Source organism: Priceomyces carsonii (assembly GCF_900007245.1).
Source record: "Priceomyces carsonii strain CBS4050 genome assembly, scaffold: Debaryomyces_carsonii_scaffold_1, whole genome shotgun sequence".
Lineage (NCBI taxonomy): Eukaryota > Fungi > Ascomycota > Pichiomycetes > Serinales > Debaryomycetaceae > Priceomyces > Priceomyces carsonii.
The window spans coordinates 323,360-348,558 of NW_026946674.1; the positions used below are offsets into that span (position 1 = coordinate 323,360).

Below are 25,199 nucleotides of genomic sequence, written 5' to 3' on the forward strand. Positions count from 1 at the left end.
CTCAGTTTGACTTATGCAATACTATGTCAAATTATGACTTTAATGTGCTATCTTCGTCGTTAGGATCATCAAAGATTAAAGAAAGAAATGAAGCGTTACAAAGCCTTGAAGATTATTTGTCTCTGAGTGGAAAGATTTCTAGTAAGCCATACAGGAGATTAATGAATGCAGTTCTTGACTTCGTAGCACTTGAGCTGAAGACTTATCGTCAAAATCATACTAATCAAGTCTTTACAAGACTTACTAGAGCTTCTGGGCTACTTAGAGTTTTAATCGAGAAGCATTATGAAGATAGAACAATACTGAAATTCAAAACTAAGCTAGAATTAGTCAAGTTTATAATCGACAATTTTAAATGGGACAAGAAAGAGTTACATCCATGTTCGAATGATTTTTCCAAGTGTCTTTATGTTATGCTAAGCCAAACTGATTTTCAGAATCATATGAATCGTAACGACTGGTTAATGGTATATAACTTTCTTGTTGATACAATCGGAAACTTGTTGGATTTAAAAAATGCATGCCAGAACTTGACTGATGTAATTATAGAAGAATTTTTCGTTTGCTTACAAAACTTATTATATTGCAAGCTGAACGTGTCACTTAGTTGCATGCCATTTCTTATAGATCGGAACTATCTGGTCTTGCTTGGTTTACTTCAACAGACCGTCAAATATTGTAAGCGAGAGAATCTTTTAACAATAGTAGTGTTTAGAATGATAAACAAATTAATTGTTGTGATTTCTACTGAAGATACTGCTTTTGTAACTAAGCTTACTAAAGTTGGAATTGAATTAGTGATACAATTTTACCAAAGTCAACTGGAATCAATGCAAACTCAAATCTTAGATTTTCTTAATTTGTCCACTACCATCAAGTTTTCTAGTATAGTATATCTAGAATCAAAGAGCCGACACTTATATGGTGATACAAATAGCCTCGATAGTCACAATAGTATAAAGGGTTCATCTCAAGCTTACGAACTTGGAGCACTTCTTTACAGTTTCCAAGTGTTGATCAATTGCTTGATGACTAGGCTTTTATCCCCCTTAGTTAAATTCAAGGTGGAAGACATAGGCTTGATTCGTTCCAAAGAAACCAACATGACTTGGTTTCGTTTAAGGGCTCTCTATCTAAGATCTGATAATATTCATCTGTGGCTATATTTCTTGGGATTACTGAAATTGATTCTGACTTACTTTAATATTAGAGAATGTGTTGAATTCTTTCATGAAGGCATATCAGAGCAACCAAATAAGCGAGCCAAATTGGATGGCTTTGACAACTACTTGAAAGAATCACAAAATACATTTGAATTTTGCATACGCTTGATGGAATTCAAATCGTCTGAAGTATATCAAAGAGCAGGCCTACAGTTATTGATATTCTATGTCGAGGCGGAGTTAGATAGTTGCATTAATAATGGAGACGAAAGAAATAAACAAATCGTTGATCATCTGCCAGATCTGGTTAACTCATGCGCTAAAGAATTTAGGTCATTCAATTATAAATGGATTTCTCTGAAGTACGAAAGCATATTTGACCACATCTTAAATTTAAATGAGAATAAGAGTTTGGCTCCATGGGTTTTGCTTTTGTCCAGATCATTAATGTTAGACAGTTCAAATGTGGCGACTCAAGATTCATCATTATATTTTAGTACCAAATTCAATCAGTTACTCAATGTATCACTACAAGGTGTGAAGGACTCTGAACTCTTCCGAATTTCTTGTGACTTGGTGAACTTGATTTTAATGCAATATAAAACTAAAAATAAGGGCTATCTTGATAATAATATTCGGATGCAGCTCGAAAACTTGATTGAATTTTCTGAGATAAATGGGCCCTACAGTATTTGTGAAGAAAGCTTTCTGTTTTGGTATGCAGTCTACGATATTGTAGAAAGTAACCGATTTCGAAGTAAATCTGTTTTTGTTTATAAAGTTCAGGAGTGGATGATTTCGAAATGGGACGAATCTTTCCAGTCTTTCGATTTCTGCCTTTTAGAGTCAAATAGTGGCTTTCCGTCTTTTTTTTCGTGGTTGTTTGGCGCTCATAGAAGTGATATTCGAGAAAGTAGTTTCAATACAAGCTTTTTGAAATTTCATGGCAGTGATTGCAATGAATATTGCTATCTTCAAAAGAGATATTTGAAATTACAGATGTTTACTAGTTTAAGGAGATTACCACACGAGCCTGGTTCCGAAATGTCACAAGAAAAAGTAGATCTATCTTCAAGTGATCCTATTGATCGTTTGCTGCTGAAGCTTTTAGGCAATCTGTCTCTCTATTCTAATAGCAAATATTCTTCAAGTGTACGTCTAGAGTGGACGATCCTTGTTCTAGGATTAATAAGCTTGCTCCGAAGGAAACGTTCCTTCAATAATATAATTAACTCTTTGGAATATCAATGTCAGAACACATTGCGAGATTATGGGAACGTTTATATTCCGAACGAAGTTGTGCTTGATTTGCTTAAGGTTTTCTATGGATTTGCATCTTTCGCCTTAGATGATAAAGCAATTCAAATTCTTGTTGCTAATTTTCCATTAAAAAAATATGTGGAAATGTTGCCATCTCTATTGAATGCAACAGAAAATATATTCGAAGATGATAGTCTTACAGTTGAAGAGGAAACTGGTGCTTCGTTAGATAAAGAATTCGAAGTTATTCAGCACTCTAAAAAATCAGAAATAGGGTCCACTTCAATGTTGTTAACAGCTGCAAAATTGAATTATGTGTCGGTTCCTTCAATAGACCTTTTAAAATTTTTGATTGAAACGGAGAATTTGAAAAAGAGTAATGTATCTGACCTTTTTTCTTCTCTTTTAATGTTTCTTGAAGAACTCAAATCGGTGGATGCTATATACTGTTATTATCACTTGCACAGGTACTTTGTAGAAATGAAAATAAATTTGTCCGAGGTCCCTGCTGCATTGTTAATAAAGTTCATCCGAATTCTAGGCGAAGGACCTTTGATAGATGAAATTCTTGATCGCGCAGAATTAACGGTAGTCGTAGTCTCAAGAATTCTAAGTGTATTACTCCCCGTTTGTTACGATTTGAATGATGACTCTCTCATAAAAGACAGCTTGGATGTTTGTGGCTGGTTGGTAGAGTGTGCTACTAAGAATTTTTTATTAACGGAGCTTTCGTTTACGGAGTATTGTATATTCTTACTCCGATATTTGAGGCTCGATAATCAAGCTAAAGTAAATGGCAGATCGTTACGGAACCTATTTTTGGAGGGTTTTGCAACCATGACAAATAATATGAAAGTGACATTGGCAGAGGAAATTGCCGAGGTCTTTAGAGTGTCTTGCTTAGAATTTCAGATTGAGCTTTTCAAAGATCTTCTAGCAAGGCTTCCAGAACCTAACGAATCTAGGGAAAAATGTTCAACGTATGTTCAGTTTCTATGCATTTTATCAAAAAGCTCTTCTTACATATTCGTGGCTGTCTTGTTAAACATAATTGAATGGTCCAAATCTTCAATTTGTTTACCTTACCTCAGGCTTGCGTTGAACGTCCTTTCTCGTTTAGGAAATTTTTCTAATGTCTCTGAATTGTTTGAAAATTTCCAGCTTCAAATTCTCAAGCATTGGTGGTTGTATAATGATTTTGGGTCTTTCCCATTCTTCTTTTTTGGCTATAATGAGCTAAGCAAATTTTTGCTAGATAATTCTACGTTTCTTGCAGCCATTACAATATCTTCGGATAAAGCTGTTGACAAAGTTTCAGTACTAAATGAGTTGGCAAATGCGAAAGATACTGACGTTGAAAGTTTGGTTTATGGATCCTTACCTCTTACTATTGCTTTATCATACACAAAGAAGGGCGTTAGAAACGGAGTATTTGTGTGGCTAGCTGAGTTTTTCAAAAGTGATTACAAGGCCAATTTGACTCGTAAGTTGACGCTTGTAATGATGGAAGTTATCAAGTATATTAATGTGTCGGACGAAAAAACCTTGCAATCACAATTTACCAATACTCTTTGCCTGGACCTTGTATCCCATAATAAAAGTTCCTTACTTCCTACTTTTTCAGAATCATCCATTTCACCTGAATCGGGTTTATCGTTGTTGAATAGTTTAATAAAGAAGTTCAGACATAATCAACCTGGCTGGAGTGAAAGGGAAGTATACTTCTTGCTTAGAAAAATAATTAGTCCTATGAAACGTCGCTCAGAACCTCACGAAATGATCTTGATTTTAAGAAGAGTTAAACTTATTCTTATATTAGGAACACGGAAAACTCTTTCTTATGATGTATCTAGGCTTTTGTTGAACTCGCTTTGCGTATTTTTAAAAGAAGTATCGTTACAATCAGACATTCTCCAGATCTTCACTTTCCTCGATATACAAAACTTAGGAAAGTTTGGGGAGCTCGAATCGCTTCCTTTATTTATTAAATTGTTGTCTTCTGTGATGGAGGTGGGCTTACGCTTTGACGAAAATTTTAAAATTTTTAGTAGCTTCTCAGGTTATTTACAGCAGTACCATGTGGGAAGTAAAGTACATCCAATTTTGCTAGCTGGATGCTGCATACTCAAAGAGGAAAGGCCTATAATTAGATCTTCTATGGTGGAAAATCTTTTAGATGATTCACAACAAATCAAAATGTGTGAGGTGAATGGTGACTTAAGCGATGTCTTGGTTCTAATTTCACAGGTGTTTGAAAAAATTGATATATATGATGAAGATGGATCCCGTGATACTGTCGTCGAAATATTATTGAATGCAAAGATTAATCTGGACAATGATGGAAAAGTATCTTTTAAATTGTGGAGTGCAAATTATTTGTCCCTGTATTATTTGAATGGTGGCTTAAAATTGGGCCTTAATCATGTATACCACTTGAGGGAATTTTGGAATCCATGGGTTAATTCTCTTGAAACATTGTGTGGTCGCTTGGATATGTTGTTGGATTACATGGTGGAGTTTTTGGCTTCCAGCAGCCCAGAAATCGTATCTTCAGTAGAGAATATATTAGGTGTACTAATTTGGAAGTATGAGCAATCGACAGAAGAAGTTCTTGCAGTGATAAATTTTGAGGAGTATTACAGAAAGTACTCGAAATTCATCTTACCAATGGACTTCGAAGCTTATACATCTCTTAATTTGAATAAGCGTGGTTCTGTCGTTTCAAAAAAAATGTCTGATTTTCTAGTTGCTCCGGTCAATTTCTTAGATTCCTCTTCATATTACAGTTGGATAAGTGAATTCTTCCTTGCAATTAATCAGGAAATTGCGTCGTTCACTAGCATATCCGTTCTATTTTCAGATTTTGCTATCAAAGAACCATCTTTTGCTAAAAATTCACTCCCGTTTTTGATCTGTTATTACATACAATTGACTCAGCCTACTAGGCTAAACTTGATTTCTGAGTTGCTTAAACACTTTTTCAAGTTTTACTCTCAAAGTGAGGAATTTTCTGATCTACTCATCAATATTATACTAGCCATCAGAGTTGGTGCCAGAAAAAAAATTAAGAAATATGCTCTCATTTATCAAAACGTATTGGTAGAAGATCTTATACTAATAGCTTCGTCAGTGCGGCTATTTAAAACTGCTATCTTATTTTTGGAAGACATGCAGCATGGCAGAGACAACATTGAGTGTTCTATCGACCTTAATCGATTTTCTTATATTTTTGAATCCATTGACGATGAAGATTATGTGTATGGTCTTCCAGAAAAAACGACAATAGATTATGCCATAAGCGTTATTGAAAGAGAAGGACATACCTCAGATGTTCTTAAGCTTACCAGTGGTATGCTTGATGCTAACACCACTCTTAATTTCAATTATGACCGATCGAATGTACTTCCATCTTTGATGAACTCCGGTATGATGACCATTTCAAGAATAGTTAGTGACTTAGACTCCTCGACTGAGGTTGCTTCATATGAATGGGCATGGAAACTTGGATGTTGGGATCTACCTATTCCAGAGAAAGCTGGCCAATACCATGAAACAGTTTATAAGACACTAAGGCAGATTCATGATTACCCTATTGCTAGCCCCTCGACGTGTCTGAATGCATTATTGGATGTTTTTTTAAATAAGGAAGTACATGTTTGCAAAAAAAGCACAAAAGAAATGGATAGAAGCTTGATACAGTGGTTTAAGACCATGGCAACCATCACCAGTATTGAAGATGCCTTAAAAAACACATCAAGTAATTTTAGTTTTGGTCTTGGTGAATATTCGGCGAAAACAGCATGGTTCGATAGAGCTGATTCGAAGACAAGAGAGGATATTCTTCTTGCAAGGAACTCTACATTTCAGCTTTTAGGAAATTTATGGTTAAATGAAGAATCTTTTCGAGAGAGTGACAAAGCATGGATGTGCTCCTTACACGAGCTAATACGTTATAACAACTATGCCCGATTATCAAAACAGCCCCAGAAAATGATCAACTCTACTATTTTAATGAACGAAATTGCAAAATCTAAATTTCATCATGCCGGAGTAGCTTTTGAAAAAAGCGTTGATTATATGACAAACTATCAAGCTGCGTGTACGCTTTGGGAATTGGGTCAAACTGGCATACCGACTGCTATGCTAAAAAAGTTATCGTCTAGTAATGTTCATTCGCCTTTGATTGACGAATTATATTTATCAAAAGGATTAATCAATGCCACACTTGCTGGTTGGATGGCTGACTCAAGGCAAGAGTTGGCTTCAGACATCATGGATCAGTATGTTCTTCCATCGGCCCGCGAGATTTCAGAAGTCAAAGATTGTTTTCAAAGGGCAAAAGTCTATCAATTGTTTGCCCGTTTTTGTGAGAGTCAGCACAAATCAAGAGTTCTCACAGATGAGCAAGCTAAAATTGAGAAACGAATAGCTTCCAAAACAAAAGAGATAGCTGAATTTAAGGATCATTATGGGAAGACCTCAGTCGATCAAAAAGAGAAGAAGACGGCCCAAAAGTATTATGGAAAGTTAAAGGCACTGCTTGTAGCTGAACTGAAAAATCTAGAAACACTACTTGAAAGTAGAAATGAATTTTCGAAAAAGTGTATCGAATACTATTTGAAATGTATTTCAATTGACGAAAATAATGATGAAGATACTGATAAATTTATTGCATTATGGTTGGAGCAATCTAGTCGAGATGACATCAATATGACAATCAAGGAGGATATTTTCAGTTTGCCTACCTACAAATTGATTGATTGGTGTACTCAACTCACTTCACGTCTCTCAAATGATAAGTCTGAGTTTCAGCTTTTACTTCAAGAATTACTTTTGAATCTTTGTTTGGATCATCCTTTTCATTCTTTATATAGCGTTATCTCTTTGAGAAACTATGGAATGCAAGAGGGAGGGAGCTCAAAATATGCAGCCGCAGATTCCTTACTAGATAAACTAAGTAATAAGGGTAACAGGTCTGTTGATGCTGCTTTGGGCCAAATCATAAGGCTCTGTCATGAGTCTATCAAATTAGCAGAGCTTAAGGTATCCAGGGGAAGACCGATTTCTTTGGATAAATATGAGTTTGGTGGATACTGGTTGAATGAACTTCCATCGATACCGCCTCCTACTATGAACATACCTATTGATAAAAGTAAAGCATACAATAATGTACCTTATTTTTTGACAATGGAAAATAGAATTTTGATAGCCTCTTCAGGATTAAGTTTGCCTAAAATAGCAACGTTTGTGCTATCTAATGGGACAGAGCACAGAGTTTTATTTAAACACGGTACAGATGATTTGAGACAGGATTCAATTATGGAACAAGTATTTGAAAAAGTTAACAAGATTTTCATTAAAGACAGACAAACTAGACGCAGAAAATTAAGAATCAGAACTTACAAGGCTGTTCCTTTAAGCCCGCTGGCAGGCATAATAGAATATGTTCCGAATTCTATGGCACTTCTAGATGTAATCAAGCCGTACCATTTGCAAAGAGACGGCATGAAGTTAGAGAGGGCTAGAGAGATCATGAAGGAGCATCAATCTAAAGATAAGACTGACAGGCTCACAGCATACTACAAAATCACATCTAAAATTGGGCCTGTATTGCGATGCTTTTTTTTCGACAATTTCATCACCCCTGATATTTGGTTTGAAAGCAAGTTGACTTACACTCGTGGAATTGCAGCAACTTCACTTGTTGGTCACATTTTGGGTCTAGGTGATCGACATTGTAACAATATACTTTTAGACAAGAAATCTGGAGAACCAATCCATATTGACTTAGGGGTTGCTTTTGACCAAGGAAAGAAGTTGCCTATCCCAGAATCAGTTCCCTTCAGACTTACAAGAGATATTGTTGATGGCTTTGGTATTACCGGTGTAAATGGTGTTTTCATCCGTTCATGTGAGCACACATTTCGAGTATTGCGCGGTAATAAGGATCACATATTAGCTATATTAGATGTTCTTCGTTGGGATCCCTTATATTCATGGACTTTGTCCCCTATTAGACAAGAAAAATTACAGCATGATGCCGCAGAGGTTCCAATCACTAAAATTGAAGAAGATGGTTCCGAAGCCGGTAGAGCATTATCTACGGTCTCTGATAAGCTAATCGCCGGTGGACTAAGTATTGAAGCTACGGTGAGGGAATTAGTACAAGAAGCTTCTAGTCCTCAGAATCTCGCATTGATATATTTTGGATGGTGTCCATTCTATTAATTTTAAGCTTAAATGTAAATTTCTGCAAAAAGTGTAAAAAGTGTAAAATTTCTAGTTTTATCGTTCCGACTCTATTAACTCTTATCTTAATTACTAAAGATCAATTTGAACCCAAACTAATGACATCGAGAAGCGTTTGGTATGGTAAACTATGAACAATGAAGCTTCTTATGAATCTTCTTCTCTTCGAGGGTCTATAATCTCAATCCCGTTAATGATTATAGACGATACTTCAAGGGCAGTGATAAAAGAGTCACGACTATATCTACACTGCAGTGAAATTCCAGATGAAGAAGGAAACGATGAAAGTCCAAATACAGCCGTTACGGCCATCTGTCAAGAGGGTAGCTTCCATATTGACATAACGTATAATACTTGGCAACAATGTAGAAAGCCGCAGAACAAGTACAGTACTTCCGAGTGGAATATGATGCTTTCAAGCTTGTTTCCATTAGAAATGGGGGTGGACTTGAATGAACGGGATAATGACATCTTGATGAATGCCAAGCTTGTTTCTCTGAAATCTAATTACTCTGAAACAAATAATGAATTACTTGATGATGCTACGGGAGAGATGAATGATTTTCTTACAATAGATATTAAAAGAACTGGTGTATTTCCTGTGACTGTTGGTTCACTCATATTAAAGATGATAGATGATCTGGATGACCTGAAGAGGTTGAATGGTCTGCCTGTGAGTGGTGAGCAGGACTTATTCAAATGGATGGACTTGCTAATGAGAGAAAACAAAAACTTGCAGGAACAATTGAGTGAATCTAAACTGAGTCTTAAGTCTCTTATAAGGCAAAACAGACTCATATCAGATAATTATGAGGAATCTGAAAAGCATCATCGCATCATAGTCGACGATCTTCAGGATAAGTTTTATCAATTGCTCAATGCAAAGAAAGACAAGATATGGCAGTTGCAAAATGAGAGACCAAGGCATTTGACGGATTTGAACAAGGGACTTGAAAAGCGTCCCTTAAAACGGAGTCCTGATAAAGAACTAAAAGAAGAAGAATTCGAAGGAAGTACCGTGACTGCACCGAAGCGCCGAAAAACAGAGAACAAAATAGTTAAGAAGGAGAACGACGATGACATAATTGAAGACAAACAAACGGGGCTGGTGAGCCTGCCCAACGAAGCTGGTGAGTATGACTCGAAAAAACCTCTATCTATGAAAGACGAGGAAATAGTCTCCAGCGTATTGCATGCTGGTGAGTCACCAAGCAATGACTCGTTGAATGACACTGAAATAGATTCGGAGGAATCGAAGTCTCTCAAGCAACTGCCTTCTGCAGGATTCGATCGTAGCAGCCACTCTGACAGCGATGGCGATAACAATATTATTGATATTACTTCGCCTTTACTAGATCGTCAGAAAAGCGACGACGAAATCATCAAAGACAGTCTCGAAGAGCATAGTGGTAGCCTGAGGCAAACGCCTTCTCCAAAAGAAACCCAAATCCAAAAACGTCATTCTCTGCTGCCCTTGCTTGTTCGTGCGTCTTCCGAATTACCCAACGCGAGTCTTCAGCTGGGGGCCGAGACTGAATATTCGTCTGAGGGATCCTCGCTGACTTAATGTCTCGTGTCTCTTTGGGGCCCTTCTAAAACCATGCGACTTTTGGCCGAAATGAGTCGCGCTGCCCCTTTTCGATGGCTGAGTTGTCACTCCACTATAGCAATTCTTCTCAATTATACATATAGAGCCTCTACACTAATCCCTAAGGGAAGATACGACGGACAATATATATATATCATAACAAGTCTAGATATCCATCGAGACTTTAAAGCAGGATCGGGCTGGAGGACTGTAGACTCAAACTTTTTTGTCGTAGAGCGGTCTTATCATTTTGACATTTAAGTACACATGTGCATCCACTGGGTCCTCTTGTTCCTGAAACAGCATCTGGTTCCCCACTACTTTTAAGTCGTGGCGCGAACCAAAAGTCTCTGAAATTTTTTTGAGGCTATTCATAGAAGCGCAGAGATCAAAAAAAAAATCGTCAGCAGTTACTTGAGGTTGAAGAAGTTGATATTGGTGAGCCAGTTATATCTAACAAAGCGGAACCGATAGTGACTTAGTTTCGAATAGAATATACCGATATCTTTAATTAGTCGATAGGCTTTTCGAAGAGAAACAGTAAGGTAGTAAATCGCGTTCATTTTTGAAAAGTATAGTGACGTTTCCTATACGTGTTTAATTATAGAGCCATAGGGTTGTCAACGAAAGACAAACATCTCGAGTTAGAACTTTTCTCAAAAGTGAGTGTATCAGCTTCCGATATTTAAAGGTAAGCTTGAAAACAGCTTCGAGAGAGGAAGTTATAACACTGGATCAAGAATCTCGGTTCAAGAAACACAGACTTTTGCTGTTTTGATCGTATTTTAGAGTTTGATTTCATTTGTTGGCATTGCCATATACCTCAGCGTTCGTTTTAAGGACTTCTTACTTTCGTTTTTTCTTTAAACGCATAAATCCACAGAGGAAATATCACGTCGTCCAAGATTAGAAGTGAGAACAGGACTAGCATCATGACATATTCTTATCCATACCTGGGCATTCCTCAGCAGTACGTGTCTCAGCCATTTTATCCTCAGTTTTATGGACAGCAAGGATCTGATGAGCAGTTGAATGGTTCTCGTTCTATTGATCCCCAACCAACCTCATTTGATCAATACGCTCAATTTCAAGGTGATCAACCATTCAGCTTCAATGCGGACGGGAACTCTGGATTATTAAGCGACTATTACGGTGAAGATATACTGTTGATGAACGATGACAATAGCCAACTTCAAAATCCAAATAACATGGGTTTTCTTAACCCTAACCAACTTCAATTTTCTTCAGGAATGTCTCATAATATTCAACAAGGAAACTCAGCCGGGATTCCAAGCATGCCGAATCCACCTGCCAATCCTCTGCACGAGATCTTGTATAATCAAAATAATTCTGGAGGAAATGCATCTGCTGCCCCTTCAAGAACTGTTTATTTGGGCAATATTCCATCGGATATTGAACCAAATGAGTTACTTGACTACGTTCGATCCGGTATTTTAGAAAATGTGAAGATTTTACCATCAAAAAATTGTGCTTTCATTTCCTTCATTGACCACCAGTCTGCACTTTTATTTCACTCCGACTGTATCTTAAAGAAACTCAATATAAAGGGCCATGATATAAGAATCGGGTGGGGTAAAAATACTTCAATTTTACCTGCTGTTATGGAATCAATTCAAAGAGATGGTGCTACTAGAAATGTCTATTTAGGTAATCTTAATAATCCTACAAATGGTGAAATGATTACTGAACAAGAATTGATTGATGACTTGAGTGCGTACGGCATTATTGATTGTATTAAGATCATACCGGAAAAAGGAATCGCATTTATTCATTTCTTATCGATTTTGAGTGCAATCAGATGTGTTGCCAATTTGCCATTAAAGGAAAAGTATTTGGATAAAAAGTGCTTTTACGGAAAGGACAGATGTGCATTTATTACGAAAACACAGCAGCACAACGCCGCTCAGTATCTAGGACTAGCTCCTGGTATGGAACATATAGTTACTGCTGCTGATAGGGAATTCATTTCATCAGCTCTAGTTCAACAATCTGCAGCTGCAGCTCAAATAGCAACTCAAGCAGGAGGTGCAAATAATTTGGGAAACAGAACTGTTTATTTGGGAAACCTTCACCAGGATTCTTCTGTTGAGGAAATCTGTAATGTGGTAAGAGGTGGCTTGTTGCAAAGTATAAGATACTTAAAGGAAAGGCATGCTTGCTTCATTACTTTTATTGATCCTATAGCTGCTGCTCAGTTTTTTGCCATGTGCCAGTTACATGGATTGACTATTCACAACCGTAGGATAAAAGTAGGGTGGGGAAAGCACTCGGGTCCTTTATCAAATGCTTTATCTCTAGCTGTTTCAAACGGTGCTTCCAGGAACATTTACATTGGTAATATTTCTGACTTTGACTTTTATAACCCTGCAAAGTTAAGAGATGACTTTTCAAAGTTCGGTGATATAGAACAAATCAATTATTTAGAGGAAAAAAATTGTGCTTTTATTAATTTCGTGAACATTGCTAATGCAATTAAAGCAATTGATGGAATCAAGTCATTCAATGACTACAAGAATTTAAAGATCAATTTTGGTAAAGATCGTTGTGGAAATTTACCAAGACAGTTCCAAACACAACTTACCGTGAACCAACTAAACAACATCGATAATATGTCAAATCAATCATTTTCTGATAATGAATTTATGAATGATGAACATCATCAGACTCAGAATCATGCACAACAACCAATCGCTGATGAGATTTGAGCCTTTGGAATTATGGCTAATCTGTTGTCTGTCTTACTGTCGCTTTCATCTTCCTTTTCCATGTTGTTAATTAAGATTAATTTTTTTTTTCTTTTAACTAGATTGATTTCATTTCACCGCTCAACTGTTCATTGTTCATTAATCTATTTCCATAAAAAGTTTTACAAGTTTAAACTGACCTCATGAGGTAATATTAACTTTTGACCATATATTATGATCTGAATTCTTAAATATGTATATAAATTATAACATCCAATAAAACTTGTCATTATCATTAAAACGTTTGTATTTCTACTTTTGTAGACTAGAATACGCAAAGGAGGTTTTTAAAAACTAGGAATAATCTTGATTATTATGACAATGAAAATGAAACAAAGGAATATTATTCCAAACACCTTGAGTAGCCAGAAAATGCCAATTTTATTACCAGTCTTATTCAGAAGATAGTTATTCAAGTTGCCCCCAATTGTAGTCATATAATTTGAGTTCTTAGAGAAGTTTCTTTCAGTATCCTCAACTACTTTAGAGTCTTCAAATAATTTAGTGGAGAAATTCTTCGCTGAACTTTTTAAACTCTTAGATAAATCTGCTAAGTCATCGATCAAGTCATCCTGAAAGGAATTATGATAATTGTTCAGATCTTTTGTAGAATCCAATAGAGATGTGCCTCTATCATTTGATAATAGTCTCTTCCTCAATGAGCTCAAATCATTGTCCTCCACAATAACATTAGATATTGTTTCTTGGGGGCCCTTCTTTGCTAAAATTTGTTCTTCTTCTAATCCATTTTCATCTTTTTCATGGCGTTTGATTAGGACGCTGTTGACATATCTCTTCTCGTCAGTCAAATTTATGGCTGCCTGTAACTCTTCAGAGAGCCTAGTGAATTCCTTTTTCTTTTTAAACTTATTTAACACAAGTTGTAGAGTAAGCAAGTCATTTGAAATAAGACATAACTTGTATTTGTTCAAACACATATGGTTGTTATCAAGGTTGACAGGTTCACGCAACGATTCCAATGATCCAATAGGTAATCGATCAATCTCGCTACTGCATCTCCGTAATATTTTCTCAACCGCCTTAGCAGATGTGATATCCATAGCCGGTTGGATGATCATGCTGAACAATCTCTATTAACCAGTAGAAGTTGCCCCATTCTTCTAGTAAAAATAAGTGCGCCGTAATTTTTCACCATAGTATATCTTAGTGGCTTCGCGAGAAAAAAAGAGCAGACAATCCGTAAGGCTCATTAAAGAGGATCTAGAAACTAGCTAGTACTTCCAGAACCTGGTATTAGCGTTAATCTCACGCTCGGTAGTCAAAAACTCTACAGGCTTTACATAATAATGCTAAGATGTATGCCCAACTACTATCAAACAACGACCTATGAAGATGGTCGTGGTTAGCGAAATGGGCCAATCATTCTTTGGATATCTGCTAGATTAGCAAGCTAAATCATACGTAGCGGGCTACACTATCTAGCTGTTATCCATTTTGACATAAAGATATGAATAAAATACAGCGACTTCGTTTGTGGGCTCTTTTATGAAAAGTGGCACTATTGATACAAGCACGACTTCTTCGGGTTGATTCCAAACAAAAATGTCAATAACATGACTCGCAATGACGCTGCGGCCCCCCTTCCCACCTTCGTGAGGGAAATCTATTAGATGATGCGTTCACCCTCAATTGACCCCGTTTGTCCAAATTCGGTTTGTTATGCACTCATTTAGTGCTTTAATGTATCAAAGCTGACAGTATGCTTTCTGCCAAGGTCGTAATCATCATTGATCAACCTTACCTTCCAATTCTTGGTTGATCATAGATTGTAGTTAGGATCAATGATCAGATGATTATGCATCTTTTCAAAGAGAACTATCGCTTATCCGAAGGGGGAAAATTTCACTTACTCAAACCACTTGCTCTGTACTAAGTACTGCCACAATCCAAAGGCCGCCAATAACGGCGTGTTGCAACTCGCAAAATCCCAGGCACACCTTCCGAAGAGTTTCGCATCTGAATTTCTCCATGGCGGGTGCTTCTGGCACACCTCTAGGCGCTCGAGGCGTATTGTCTCGAAAGGACATCGGCCAATGTTCGAAACCACAACTGCGACAGGAGACTTATGTGTGCAGGCACAATATTTACCATTCTTTTTATAAATTTCAAGTATTTGTTGATCGTTTAAAACTCACTACCTACGCCCCAAAATTTTCTTCTCTTTTACAACGCAATAATCATTGGCATTGGTAACGGTGGTAAGTGGTATAGATTGTAGGCCTTACATCAAAAGTGGTCTTAAGTGGTGGATTAAATTAGATTTTAGTCAATAACAGAAGCTATATCTATTTTTCGTTACCTTGCTCTTTCTGTTTAAACCAACGATCAATTATTTTTCATTGATCCAACAAGATACGGCCACAGATCACTAAACCACAGTGTTCCTTTATCAAGCACTATGCACAGAATTGTGATAATACCATTGATATGGATAAGTTTGTTCGGCGAGGTGGAATCATCGTTTGAAAAAATGGGTTGCTTCAAAAAGTCGTCTGTGCAATCTTTGTTAACTTTCAATGATAACGACACATATCAAAGTTCGGGGTACTGTCAGGAACAGTGTTCAGATGATGCTGTATTTGGGTTGATAGATGGTAAGTCCTGCTACTGTGGTAATACGATACCGGACTCTAGTGACGAAGTGGATGATTCTAATTGCAATACTGTTTGCCAAGGCTATGGTTACGAAAAATGTGGGGGTCTGAATTATTTTTTAATATATACTGACTCTAGTGCTCAGGCAAGCACTGCTGGTGGTGATAGCTCGACCCTGAGCTCTAGTTCACCCACTTCCTCAACTGAGACTTCCACATCAACATCATCCGATCAGACATCAGAAGTATCTACAACCTCACAAACATCGACAAGTTCATCTTCATCATCGTCAACATCTCCTTCGACTTCTTCAGAAGCGACATCAGAACAATCCGGCTATCATACCACAATCGTGTCTGTTGAAAGTGAATCACAGTCCGTCCGTGAGGTCACCAAAACAGTGGAGTGGTCTACTACTCTGTCACACTCGTCGACAGGTAAGTCTACCTCCAGTACTTCTACAGCCAATGCATCAAAGACAACACATGCCTCCACTACTTCCTCTAATGAACATAATGAAACGAAAGATAATAAAGATAGTGGAAAATCACTCTCAGGGGGTGGAATTGCAGGTGTCGTTGTGGGATCCATAGCGGGTGCAGCTATTCTTGCTGCCGGACTTATCTTTTTCATCTGTCATAGAAGACGCTCGGACGACGATAAGGACGACGAATTTACTTTATCCGGCCCAGAACAAGAGAAATCGGAGACATTTGGCGGTGCTGCTGGTTCTCACGTCCAGCATAATCACCAAGCTTCTAATGGCCAAATGCTGGGCTCCTTTGCATCGACGCAGAATGATGACCTATTTATCTACGGTCCCTCTGCTCATCCCAACGACATGACCGGCGATCACAGCATGCCTATTGCCGATTTTGGACGAAGACGACTCAGTAATGGCTCTCTCCCAGATATGGTACAAAGAAACCATGGTTCATTGAAGGTAGTCAATAACTAGAAGTGATAATTCTAACTACATACTGTATACCTAATTTTGTGTATGTCTATTCATAGAACTCTAACTAATAATGACAATTGGGCAATTAATTTCATAACAGAAGGAACCCGTAGCATCGCGATCTAAGCCTTGAACGGTTTTACGATTGTCTGTTGCGAACAAGCGCTCGGTGACAAACCGCGATACATACCCCTGTGTGTTTTGATATAGGCGCGAGAGACGCGCAGGGTCCATTTCAGGTGTTTGATTTGAAGAGGGCGCAAGCCCTCATCCTATCTTTGTTACGCTCAATATATATGTGAACCAAGATTAGTGGACACAAAACATGTGATTACACAAAATTATAATGTCACAATATTTGACTTGATGTTAGCTAGCTGCAGGATCGTTGGTTTTGTGTCGTAAACGACAGGATTCACAGACGTCGCAGTGTGAGAGCTACTGTAAGAAAATTTTTCAGTAACAGAATAGTTCTAAAGATCTTTTGAAGTAGTTCTTTTGTCAAATATACTAAAGTAATAGATTAATATGTCAGGATCTGGTGCTTCAGGAAACAAGTTCCGTATGTCTTTGGGTTTACCAGTTGGCGCAGTGATAAACTGCTGTGACAACTCTGGAGCAAGAAATTTGTACATCTTGGCCGTTAAAGGATTTGGTGCAAGATTGAACAGATTACCAGCAGCATCTGCTGGTGATATGGTCATGGCAACTGTTAAAAAGGGTAAGCCAGAATTGAGAAAGAAGGTCATGCCAGCTATCGTTGTTAGACAAGCTAGACCATGGAGAAGAAAGGATGGTGTTTACTTGTACTTCGAAGATAATGCAGGTGTTATTGCCAATCCAAAGGGTGAAATGAAAGGTTCTGCCATCACTGGTCCAGTTGCTAAAGAATGTGCTGATTTATGGCCCCGTATTGCTTCTAACTCAGGTGTTGTCGTTTAAGAATACGAGAAGAAATATGTATATCATTTAATCATTAATAAAGGCACTTACATTGAGGTCAAAAGTACTCGTTTTTATTACGTGTAAATCATGAGTTGAAATTTAACGATACAGAAATTCGATGCCATGTATTGGACTAAGTACAAAAGTGTGAAATCGTAGAATACATTTTATTTTGCTTTTTGTCTCTAAATCTATTGGACTGCTGAGTCTTTTTCTTGAGTTTCTTCAGGAATCTCGCGCTTCTCTGCATCCTCTCCAGTTACGAGACTTTTCAATGTGGAATCGTCCTCGCTAGCTTTGTTATTCTTGGAAGTGTCCTTGATTTCTTTGTTGACGATGGCTTCATTTGTCGGTGATGAAGCACGCTGACTTGAAATGATAGAATGGTCAGTAGGAATATGCGAGCCAGTTGGATATGGTAAATCTCCCTTGAATGATTCGCTCAATGGATGATATTGCAGATAATATCCATTTGGATCCATTTGATAAAGGGGTTGTTGCTGAGCCGGAGACTGTGTTGGAGCTACACTATAAAAATGCTGGGGCGAATCTGGTCGTGGTGTCATATTCGAGGCTACTTGTGCCTGTGGTGGAGCGCTGGGTGTAAGCATGTAGAACTGTTGCAGGACTGGATCATAAAATTGCTGACCCTGCGAAGGGGTAGCTACAATATAATTCTGGGGATAAATCGATGGATGGAACAGATTACCTAGAGCCTGTGGGGTGCCCTTGCCAGTCTCAGATGTTTTTGACTCTACTTTAGTGACACCGTTCTGAGCATTAAATTGCTCATCGTCTTGCCGAGTATCCACTGGTGTTATAATTGTCCCATCACTATTGATCATATTTCCAAGTCGCGTAGATTGGTTATCCCTTGTTGAGAATGTGGAAGATAGACGATTTAAGTTACCAGGAGACGTATTTTGAGATGTCGGCCTTGACCTCAATGACTCAAGTCTATTTCCATGCCCCGAATTATTTGTGGCTAAAGTTTTGAGCGACTTGCTATTAGTTATATTAGAAGTCAAGCTGGAATTTCTTGATATCTTCTTAGAACTTGAAATCACATTACCTTGAACTTTAGAGCTCTTTTTTAAGAACCGCGCCCGAGAAGAAGGTGTTGGCAAGCTAGTCAAGGTTTTTAAATCATTGTACCAATTTATCATCTTGTCGTAATTGTCTGTCCTGAAGACCCAGTTATGGCTCCTATGCATTAAACCATTAGATCCCTTAGAGCATAAAATAAATTTATAAACTCCTCCCTGTTTTCCATCGTCTTTTGAATGTTCAGTTACAGTACATGAATCTAGAGGAAGTGACATTACAGGGTGAGGGTCTTTCTTCATATCCGAGCTTTTAAATTCATGCAAGTAATTGCAAGTTAAGACATACCAGCCGCTAGAATAGCTCTTAAGAAACTTCGATCGTCTCTCCAAGGTCCCTTCCCTGACTGCAAAATTCAAAGGTGAATCAATGCCTGGTATATTCAAATTATGGACTTTTCTTGCTGGAAAGGAAAGATCGATAAAAGTCCCCCCTTTGTTTTGAGCAGAAATTGGCATAGAAGTTGGTAGGTGATTTGAAATAAATGCATCCCACTCGAAAGTTGACTCTTTTGATAAAAACCCATGATTTACATTAGGAACAAGGAAGTTTGGAATAGTCAGGCTCTCTGTCTCGACTAAACTCAAAAATATGGATATGTAGTTTTGAATTTCCAATACAATTATTGATTCTAGCTTTCCTCCTGCATTTTGCAAATTGGCATAAGCCTCATAAAGATAGTTTTCTTCATTCAATTGTCTCCTTAATTGTCTATCCAATTTTATTTTCACAATGTATGGATCATCATTCTCATGTTGGCTGGAGCTTGAACTATCCAACTTATTTGAATGGTCGATTGCACGACTGAATTGATTCAAAACATGCTTTGTTTCGTTTACCTCTTTTCCTAAATTTGTATGAAAATCGTTCTGCAAGTTCTTGATTTCTTTAATTTTTACCAATAAATCTTTTCTGAGCTCGTCTAGCTTTGGTATTATTGTCTGATTGATATCTTTGAGAGTTTTTGAAGCGTTTGTTATGTTTTGCTGATGGAATTTCGTCAAGATGGCTGGTAAGTCTTGAATAGAACCATTTCCAACTGGTAAAAAGAACTTATTAATTGCATTATCTTCTTTAGCGCTACCACTAGTATGATGATTCTGAGTCCCACCATCTACCAGTGACGATATTTTCACAGCTTGTTGTAATCTCAGTTGTTGTCTCACTATTTCTTCTTGAACACTAGCGAACTCCCTAAAGTAAGATAATAAATCCTTGATAATAGTACGCCATGCCTGAAACCTATTTGCCAACACCTCTGTTGGATAGTCACTGGGTGAATTGAACGTATAAGGTAGTGGTACCACTAATGGATTATTGTGATCAAGCACCATCGTGTTTCTGCTCTTTTTGCTCCCTAGCAGAATTTATCCGAGAACAAGCGTTAGTTTATTCGTTTTCCTTACACACTGCAGTTATTTAAAAATGCCCGAAGATAACCTTCAATTCTGAAATATACTTCGTTCGTAAACGTAAGAAAGCTAAGATGAATATATTTTAATGAAGTATTAAAAACCTGCCAGCCACTTGAAAACAGTGAACGTTTCAGTTACTTTCGATATGCTATACTAGGGTGTGTACTTGCTCAAAACCCAATTTGCCATGACCAGCAGGAATTAACTAGATGAGTTCATTGTTAGTGCATGGCGAGGCTGGCTGTTCCTGGAAGGCAATCTTGGAAAAACTCACCCTGGGAATTCATTTTGTTTCATACTACAAACAGCCATTAAAACTTCAAAGAATTGTTTGTTTATTAGCCGAATCTTTTGATGTAAGACGATCTGTTAGCGCTCCTAATATGCTCAGTAGTAAAATAGGCAGCAAATAGAAAAGTTAACTTATAACAAAGAACATTTTTTTTAAGTCCTTCTTTCTATTTTAGAAGGTTCACAGGTTATGTCATTATCAATACTATTTGGGTGAGAAGTGAAGCAATAAGACAACATAATAATGTCGAATCCCGATTATGTCATAGAGCTCTCATCAGAAGAATCTGGCAGTGAAAACGATGTCGAAATATTAGAGTTTAAAAAAGTATCACAGGACTTGATAGATCATCCACAGCAATCGGCACAATTAAGCAAACAATTGACTGACGTCCAATGCCCTATATGTCTAGACCAGGTTGACATTGCCACTGTCGCTTCCTGCGGACATATATTCTGCTTAGAATGCATCCAGCAGAGCATTGCTAGTTCGCATGCTAGAGGTCAGGTTAAAGGAAGGCGAGGTATTGGCCTCTGTCCTCTATGTCGAAAGAGAGTTTCTTTCAAAGATACCATAGTGTTAAGATTAAAAGTAGCTACAAAGGCAGATCCGCCAGTATTACCCCCAACTGAAGATGATGAGCAAAAAGTAGACATAGAATCGTTTGGCACTAAATAATTAATTTTTATTCGTGGATGCAGATTTAAAATAGTACTCGAAGTAAGCCTTATTTAATTGCTTGCCGTCGTACTTGTCTATTATCAATGTATCGTAGATAGACTGGAAGATTTGGTGTAGCCATTTCTCGCATGCCTTCGGATCGTCTAGATACATGATTGCAACAAACTTCTCGAACAAATCACCGAGCAACTCGTCGAATGTTTTGGAAGAATTATACAATAGGTCTTTATTCATATTTTGGATGAGTTCTTCATGGAACCCTTCGTTTTTTATGCCCCTATCAAAGCCATATATTTTGGCAAGTCTCCCAAAAAGCGAATTTGAATTCAAAAATAGATGATCGCTCAAAAGACTAACGTAATTGACCTCTTTAAATAGGATTTTATGAAAAAAATCAAACGATATTCTTTTTAAGATGATGTCTCCGAATGCATCTAAACTCTTGGCCATGCGATTCAAACTACCTCTATACTTCGGCTCTACTAAACGTGAATATGGGTGTAAAAATGCTAATTTCAATATCAAAGTGGTTTCCAGTGGTCTTTTAAGTAATGGTAATGGCGGTAATCTGGTATCTTTATAAGGTAAAAGCCTCGGTCGGGAGGTACGAACTAGTATATCTTCGTTTAATTTGACGTCATTAGATATGTATTTCGATACCTTTTTACTCAAGGACTTTATCGCAAGGGCGTCAGTAAAATCTTCATCCTCAGAGAGATAGCCTAGGTCCTTCATCACCTTTAATATAAAGTTCACATTGGTGTTCGAATCCTCTACATATCTTAACCCTAAATAAAGATAGAAGGGATGAATCTGTTTAATTTTGTTATTGCCTGCTAGTCTGGAAGTAACAACCCTATTTTCATAGCTGAAAACACCCTCATCGTCAGCCTCCAAATAAAATGTGGGTCGGTATTTCTTCGACTTTCTTAGTTCATGATTTATTAAAGAAATGAATCGCATAAAACATCTCTGGCTGCTTTCAAGGTCTATTAATGCAAAAATTTGGAACGCTTCCTGTTTAAGAGTGTACTTCCCTAAATATTCGAGTCGCAAGAGATTTCTCAAGAATTCTTTTCTAGTATTTTTCATTATCTTATATCTTTTTTCAAGTAGTTCTAAGAACCTACCTCCAGCGAGACTGATTGGTTCATAGAAATCATTATTTCTATCTGTGAAAATAACCTTTTTACTATGAAATAGCTTCAGGTTAGGGCCAAACTTAAATTCAACAAATGCCCTCTTGTTTGGATTAAGCAGGCTCAAGTCATATAAAGCCTTCTTTTCAAAGCTTAGAACTTTGCTATATTCATTCAATTCATCCGGATCTTGATAAACTTGATGCAATAAATCGTCGATTTTAACCGGTATCTTCAGAATTTTCCGTATTAGGCATGTATTATTTAATTGTAAAGTTGTATGAGTGCTTTTAAGCAAAAGCCACATAGATCCAAAACCTGTTTAATACTGATTAGATTTCAGTATTTTTTCTAAAAAAAGTCTCAAAATTAGAAAATTGGAAATTTTAGAGAGCCAGTTATAAGAACAAAAAAAAAAAGCCAGATAACCAGACTTTTAAAGGATGACAGCATGTAAAAGAAAGAAGAGAAATAAAAAAAAAATCTAATAACAATGAAAGAGCGAATTTAGGAGAAATGTGGTTCGATGATACGAAATGTAATAAACTTGAAAAGCTGTAAAAAACGGCCTGTAACAGTTGATTACAGCAGGAACAGATATAATTTCTTTCTTGCGAAAGCAGATTAGCAATAGGACGCTAATCAAATATATACTTCATATGCTGCTACTATTCAAAACTAACATCTTTTTAGCATTCGGTTAAATTCCATAAAATATCAGTGCTCATAACACGACGTCATGATATATAGCAAGATATCTCCCCCGTACACAAAGTTTAAGGAGCCATCAAAAATTACAACAAATGAACACTTCAAAATACGACCCTGTGGATCAAGAATTTCCTCCCGCTTATGATGAGCCACAAGCCTCAAGGTCTCCTGGAGATAATGTCCCTGATGATTTTAAATACTCGGTAGCCGTTGCGTCCTGTGAGTTACCTGTACGCCAGATATTCATAAGAAGAGTGTATTCCTTATTGTCGTTACAAATAATGGGTACTGTGATCGTTGGGATGATTCTCCATTCCAATAGTTCGATAAGAAATTGGTGCTTGAACAATATGTGGCTCCTTTTGGTTACAGGAATTGCATCTTTTGGATTTTTGATTGCCACTCATTTCAAGGCTAGATCATATCCCACGAATTTAATCTTACTAAGTGCCTTTACCCTATGTGAAGCATATGCCGTTGGTGTAGTGTGTTCTGTTGTTGAGACCGACGTTCTAGTGCAGGCTTTATTATTGACCATGGTGGTTTTTATTGGCTTGACGATGTTTGCTTTTCAAACTAAGTATGACTTTATCAGCTGGCAAGGTTTTGCATCTATGGCATTATGGTTCTTAATAGGGTGGGGTATACTCTTCATGATATTCCCTGGATATTCAAAATCGATGGATTTGGTATATTCTGGTGTTGGAGCGCTCTTGTTTTGTCTCTATATTTTGATAGACACTCAGAGGATTATGAAAACAGCATATTTGGATGACGAAATAATATCAACGATTGCCTTGTATTTGGATATCTTGAATTTATTTCTTTACATTTTACGTATTATGCAACGCCGTGATTCCTAGTAAATTGATCGTACGTTTTAGTGAAAAAGAAGAGCGATATAGTTTATGCGTATATATATTTAATCTACAAGTATAATCCTTCAAGATTCTCTTCCACTTTATTCTTAAGAATCCTCTCCTTAGCTTGCCTGAAGTCATCAGCCTTTACTTGCATTCTCCTTTCCCTTAAAGCCAACAAACCAGCTTCCGTACACATTGCTTTTATATCAGCCCCCGATAAGTCGTCTTTCGAAGATACCAACTCTTCCAACTTCACATCATCCGCCAAACTCATCTTTGAAACATGAATAGTCAAAATCTTCCTTTTGGTATTTGAATCTGGGTTCTCAAACAATATTTTACGATCAATTCTTCCTGGTCGGATTAATGCAGGGTCCAAGGTTTCAATCTTGTTTGTCGCCATGATAACTTTTATATCGCCTCGGTCATCAAAGCCATCCAATTGATTCAATAGTTCTAGCATAGTTCTCTGGATCTCCCTTTCACCTCCTGATGTGGATTCATATCTCTTAGTACCAATAGCATCAATTTCATCGATAAAAACAATCGAAGGGGCATGTTCTGCCGCAATTTGGAAGATTTGTCTGACCAATCTTGGTCCATCACCCAAGTACTTTTGGATTAATTCTGATCCTACTACCCTCAAAAATGTAGCACTAGTTTGATTAGCAACTGCCTTCGCAAGTAAGGTCTTACCGGTTCCTGGTGCACCATATAATATCACACCCTTGGGCGGTTTGATACCCATTTCTTCATATAGTTCAGGATGTGTCAAAGGCAATTCAACAGCTTCTTTTATTTCTTGGATCTGTGATTCTAAGCCACCGACATCAGCGTATGATTCTGTTGGAGATTTGTCCAATTTCATTACAGATACCATGGGATCTGCGTCATCCTGAAGTACACCAACAACAGACACAGTCTTATGGTGTAATAATACGGAGCATCCAGGCTCAAGTAAACCCTTATCGACAAACGACATGATTGACACGTAGTATTCAGATCCTGCCGTGCTTGATACGATTGCATGATCATCATCAATAATCTCTTCCAATGTTCCGATAGACATGGGATAACCTCTCAATTCGTCAACTTTATCTCTTTCTTCTGCCTGCTTAGACTCCGTGGGCTGGAATGCTTCTTGATTTGTAACAAATTCTTCTTCCAATAACAAATGATCTTTGATTCTCTCTAATTTTAATAACTTCAATTTACATCTAGTACTAGGATGAACATTCGGCAATCTTACAGCAGTATCGGGACCCTTTCTCCTCTTTTTACCAAATTTTGATTCTACTGGCGGTTCATACTTTGGCTTCTCTTTCTTCTTATCGTCTTTCTTTTTATTAAAGCCATCGCCATTTTGCATGCCAGATGGACCTTGACCCTATTTAATGTTAGTAAACCCCGATGATTTTCAATTAAACGGTTCAATTATACATACCATAGT

The 25,199-nt window shown here is 37.4% G+C and overlaps 11 protein-coding genes across 11 annotated transcripts; 7 read left to right on the top strand and 4 right to left on the bottom strand.

Annotated features, from left to right (window-relative positions):
• Window positions 1–23: 23 nt before the first annotated feature.
• TEL1 (DNA-binding protein kinase) lies at window positions 24–8,651 on the top strand (the record flags this gene model as incomplete). The annotated part of the gene is made up of 1 exon (XM_062951632.1): window positions 24–8,651. The coding sequence occupies one exon, from the start codon at window positions 24–26 to the stop codon at window positions 8,649–8,651; it is 8,628 nt and encodes a 2,875-aa protein (XP_062807032.1).
• A 151-nt stretch (window positions 8,652–8,802) lies between these two features.
• Window positions 8,803–10,239, top strand: PRCAT00000182001 (uncharacterized protein; the record flags this gene model as incomplete). Its single annotated transcript, XM_062951643.1, has 1 exon — window positions 8,803–10,239. The coding sequence occupies one exon, from the start codon at window positions 8,803–8,805 to the stop codon at window positions 10,237–10,239; it is 1,437 nt and encodes a 478-aa protein (XP_062807033.1).
• A 953-nt stretch (window positions 10,240–11,192) lies between these two features.
• Window positions 11,193–12,986, top strand: PRCAT00000183001 (uncharacterized protein; the record flags this gene model as incomplete). Its single annotated transcript, XM_062951654.1, has 1 exon — window positions 11,193–12,986. The coding sequence occupies one exon, from the start codon at window positions 11,193–11,195 to the stop codon at window positions 12,984–12,986; it is 1,794 nt and encodes a 597-aa protein (XP_062807034.1).
• A 326-nt stretch (window positions 12,987–13,312) lies between these two features.
• On the bottom strand, window positions 13,313–14,104 carry PRCAT00000184001 (SNAP receptor; the record flags this gene model as incomplete). The annotated part of the gene is made up of 1 exon (XM_062951665.1): window positions 13,313–14,104. One exon carries the CDS (start codon window positions 14,102–14,104, stop codon window positions 13,313–13,315), a length of 792 nt encoding a protein of 263 aa, XP_062807035.1.
• Window positions 14,105–15,444: 1,340 nt separating this feature from the next.
• WSC2 (Wsc2p) lies at window positions 15,445–16,599 on the top strand (the record flags this gene model as incomplete). The annotated part of the gene is made up of 1 exon (XM_062951677.1): window positions 15,445–16,599. One exon carries the CDS (start codon window positions 15,445–15,447, stop codon window positions 16,597–16,599), a length of 1,155 nt encoding a protein of 384 aa, XP_062807036.1.
• A 528-nt stretch (window positions 16,600–17,127) lies between these two features.
• Window positions 17,128–17,541, top strand: RPL23A (60S ribosomal protein uL14; the record flags this gene model as incomplete). Its single annotated transcript, XM_062951688.1, has 1 exon — window positions 17,128–17,541. The coding sequence occupies one exon, from the start codon at window positions 17,128–17,130 to the stop codon at window positions 17,539–17,541; it is 414 nt and encodes a 137-aa protein (XP_062807037.1).
• Window positions 17,542–17,735: 194 nt separating this feature from the next.
• SLM2 (phosphatidylinositol 4,5-bisphosphate-binding protein) lies at window positions 17,736–19,982 on the bottom strand (the record flags this gene model as incomplete). Its single annotated transcript, XM_062951699.1, has 1 exon — window positions 17,736–19,982. The coding sequence occupies one exon, from the start codon at window positions 19,980–19,982 to the stop codon at window positions 17,736–17,738; it is 2,247 nt and encodes a 748-aa protein (XP_062807038.1).
• Window positions 19,983–20,598: 616 nt separating this feature from the next.
• PRCAT00000188001 (SUMO-targeted ubiquitin ligase complex subunit) lies at window positions 20,599–21,033 on the top strand (the record flags this gene model as incomplete). Its single annotated transcript, XM_062951710.1, has 1 exon — window positions 20,599–21,033. The coding sequence occupies one exon, from the start codon at window positions 20,599–20,601 to the stop codon at window positions 21,031–21,033; it is 435 nt and encodes a 144-aa protein (XP_062807039.1).
• On the bottom strand, window positions 21,034–22,482 carry PRCAT00000189001 (uncharacterized protein; the record flags this gene model as incomplete). Its single annotated transcript, XM_062951721.1, has 1 exon — window positions 21,034–22,482. One exon carries the CDS (start codon window positions 22,480–22,482, stop codon window positions 21,034–21,036), a length of 1,449 nt encoding a protein of 482 aa, XP_062807040.1.
• Window positions 22,483–22,978: 496 nt separating this feature from the next.
• Window positions 22,979–23,749, top strand: PRCAT00000190001 (uncharacterized protein; the record flags this gene model as incomplete). Its single annotated transcript, XM_062951732.1, has 1 exon — window positions 22,979–23,749. One exon carries the CDS (start codon window positions 22,979–22,981, stop codon window positions 23,747–23,749), a length of 771 nt encoding a protein of 256 aa, XP_062807041.1.
• A 64-nt stretch (window positions 23,750–23,813) lies between these two features.
• Window positions 23,814–25,118, bottom strand: RPT2 (proteasome regulatory particle base subunit; the record flags this gene model as incomplete). The annotated part of the gene is made up of 1 exon (XM_062951743.1): window positions 23,814–25,118. One exon carries the CDS (start codon window positions 25,116–25,118, stop codon window positions 23,814–23,816), a length of 1,305 nt encoding a protein of 434 aa, XP_062807042.1.
• Window positions 25,119–25,199: the final 81 nt, after the last annotated feature.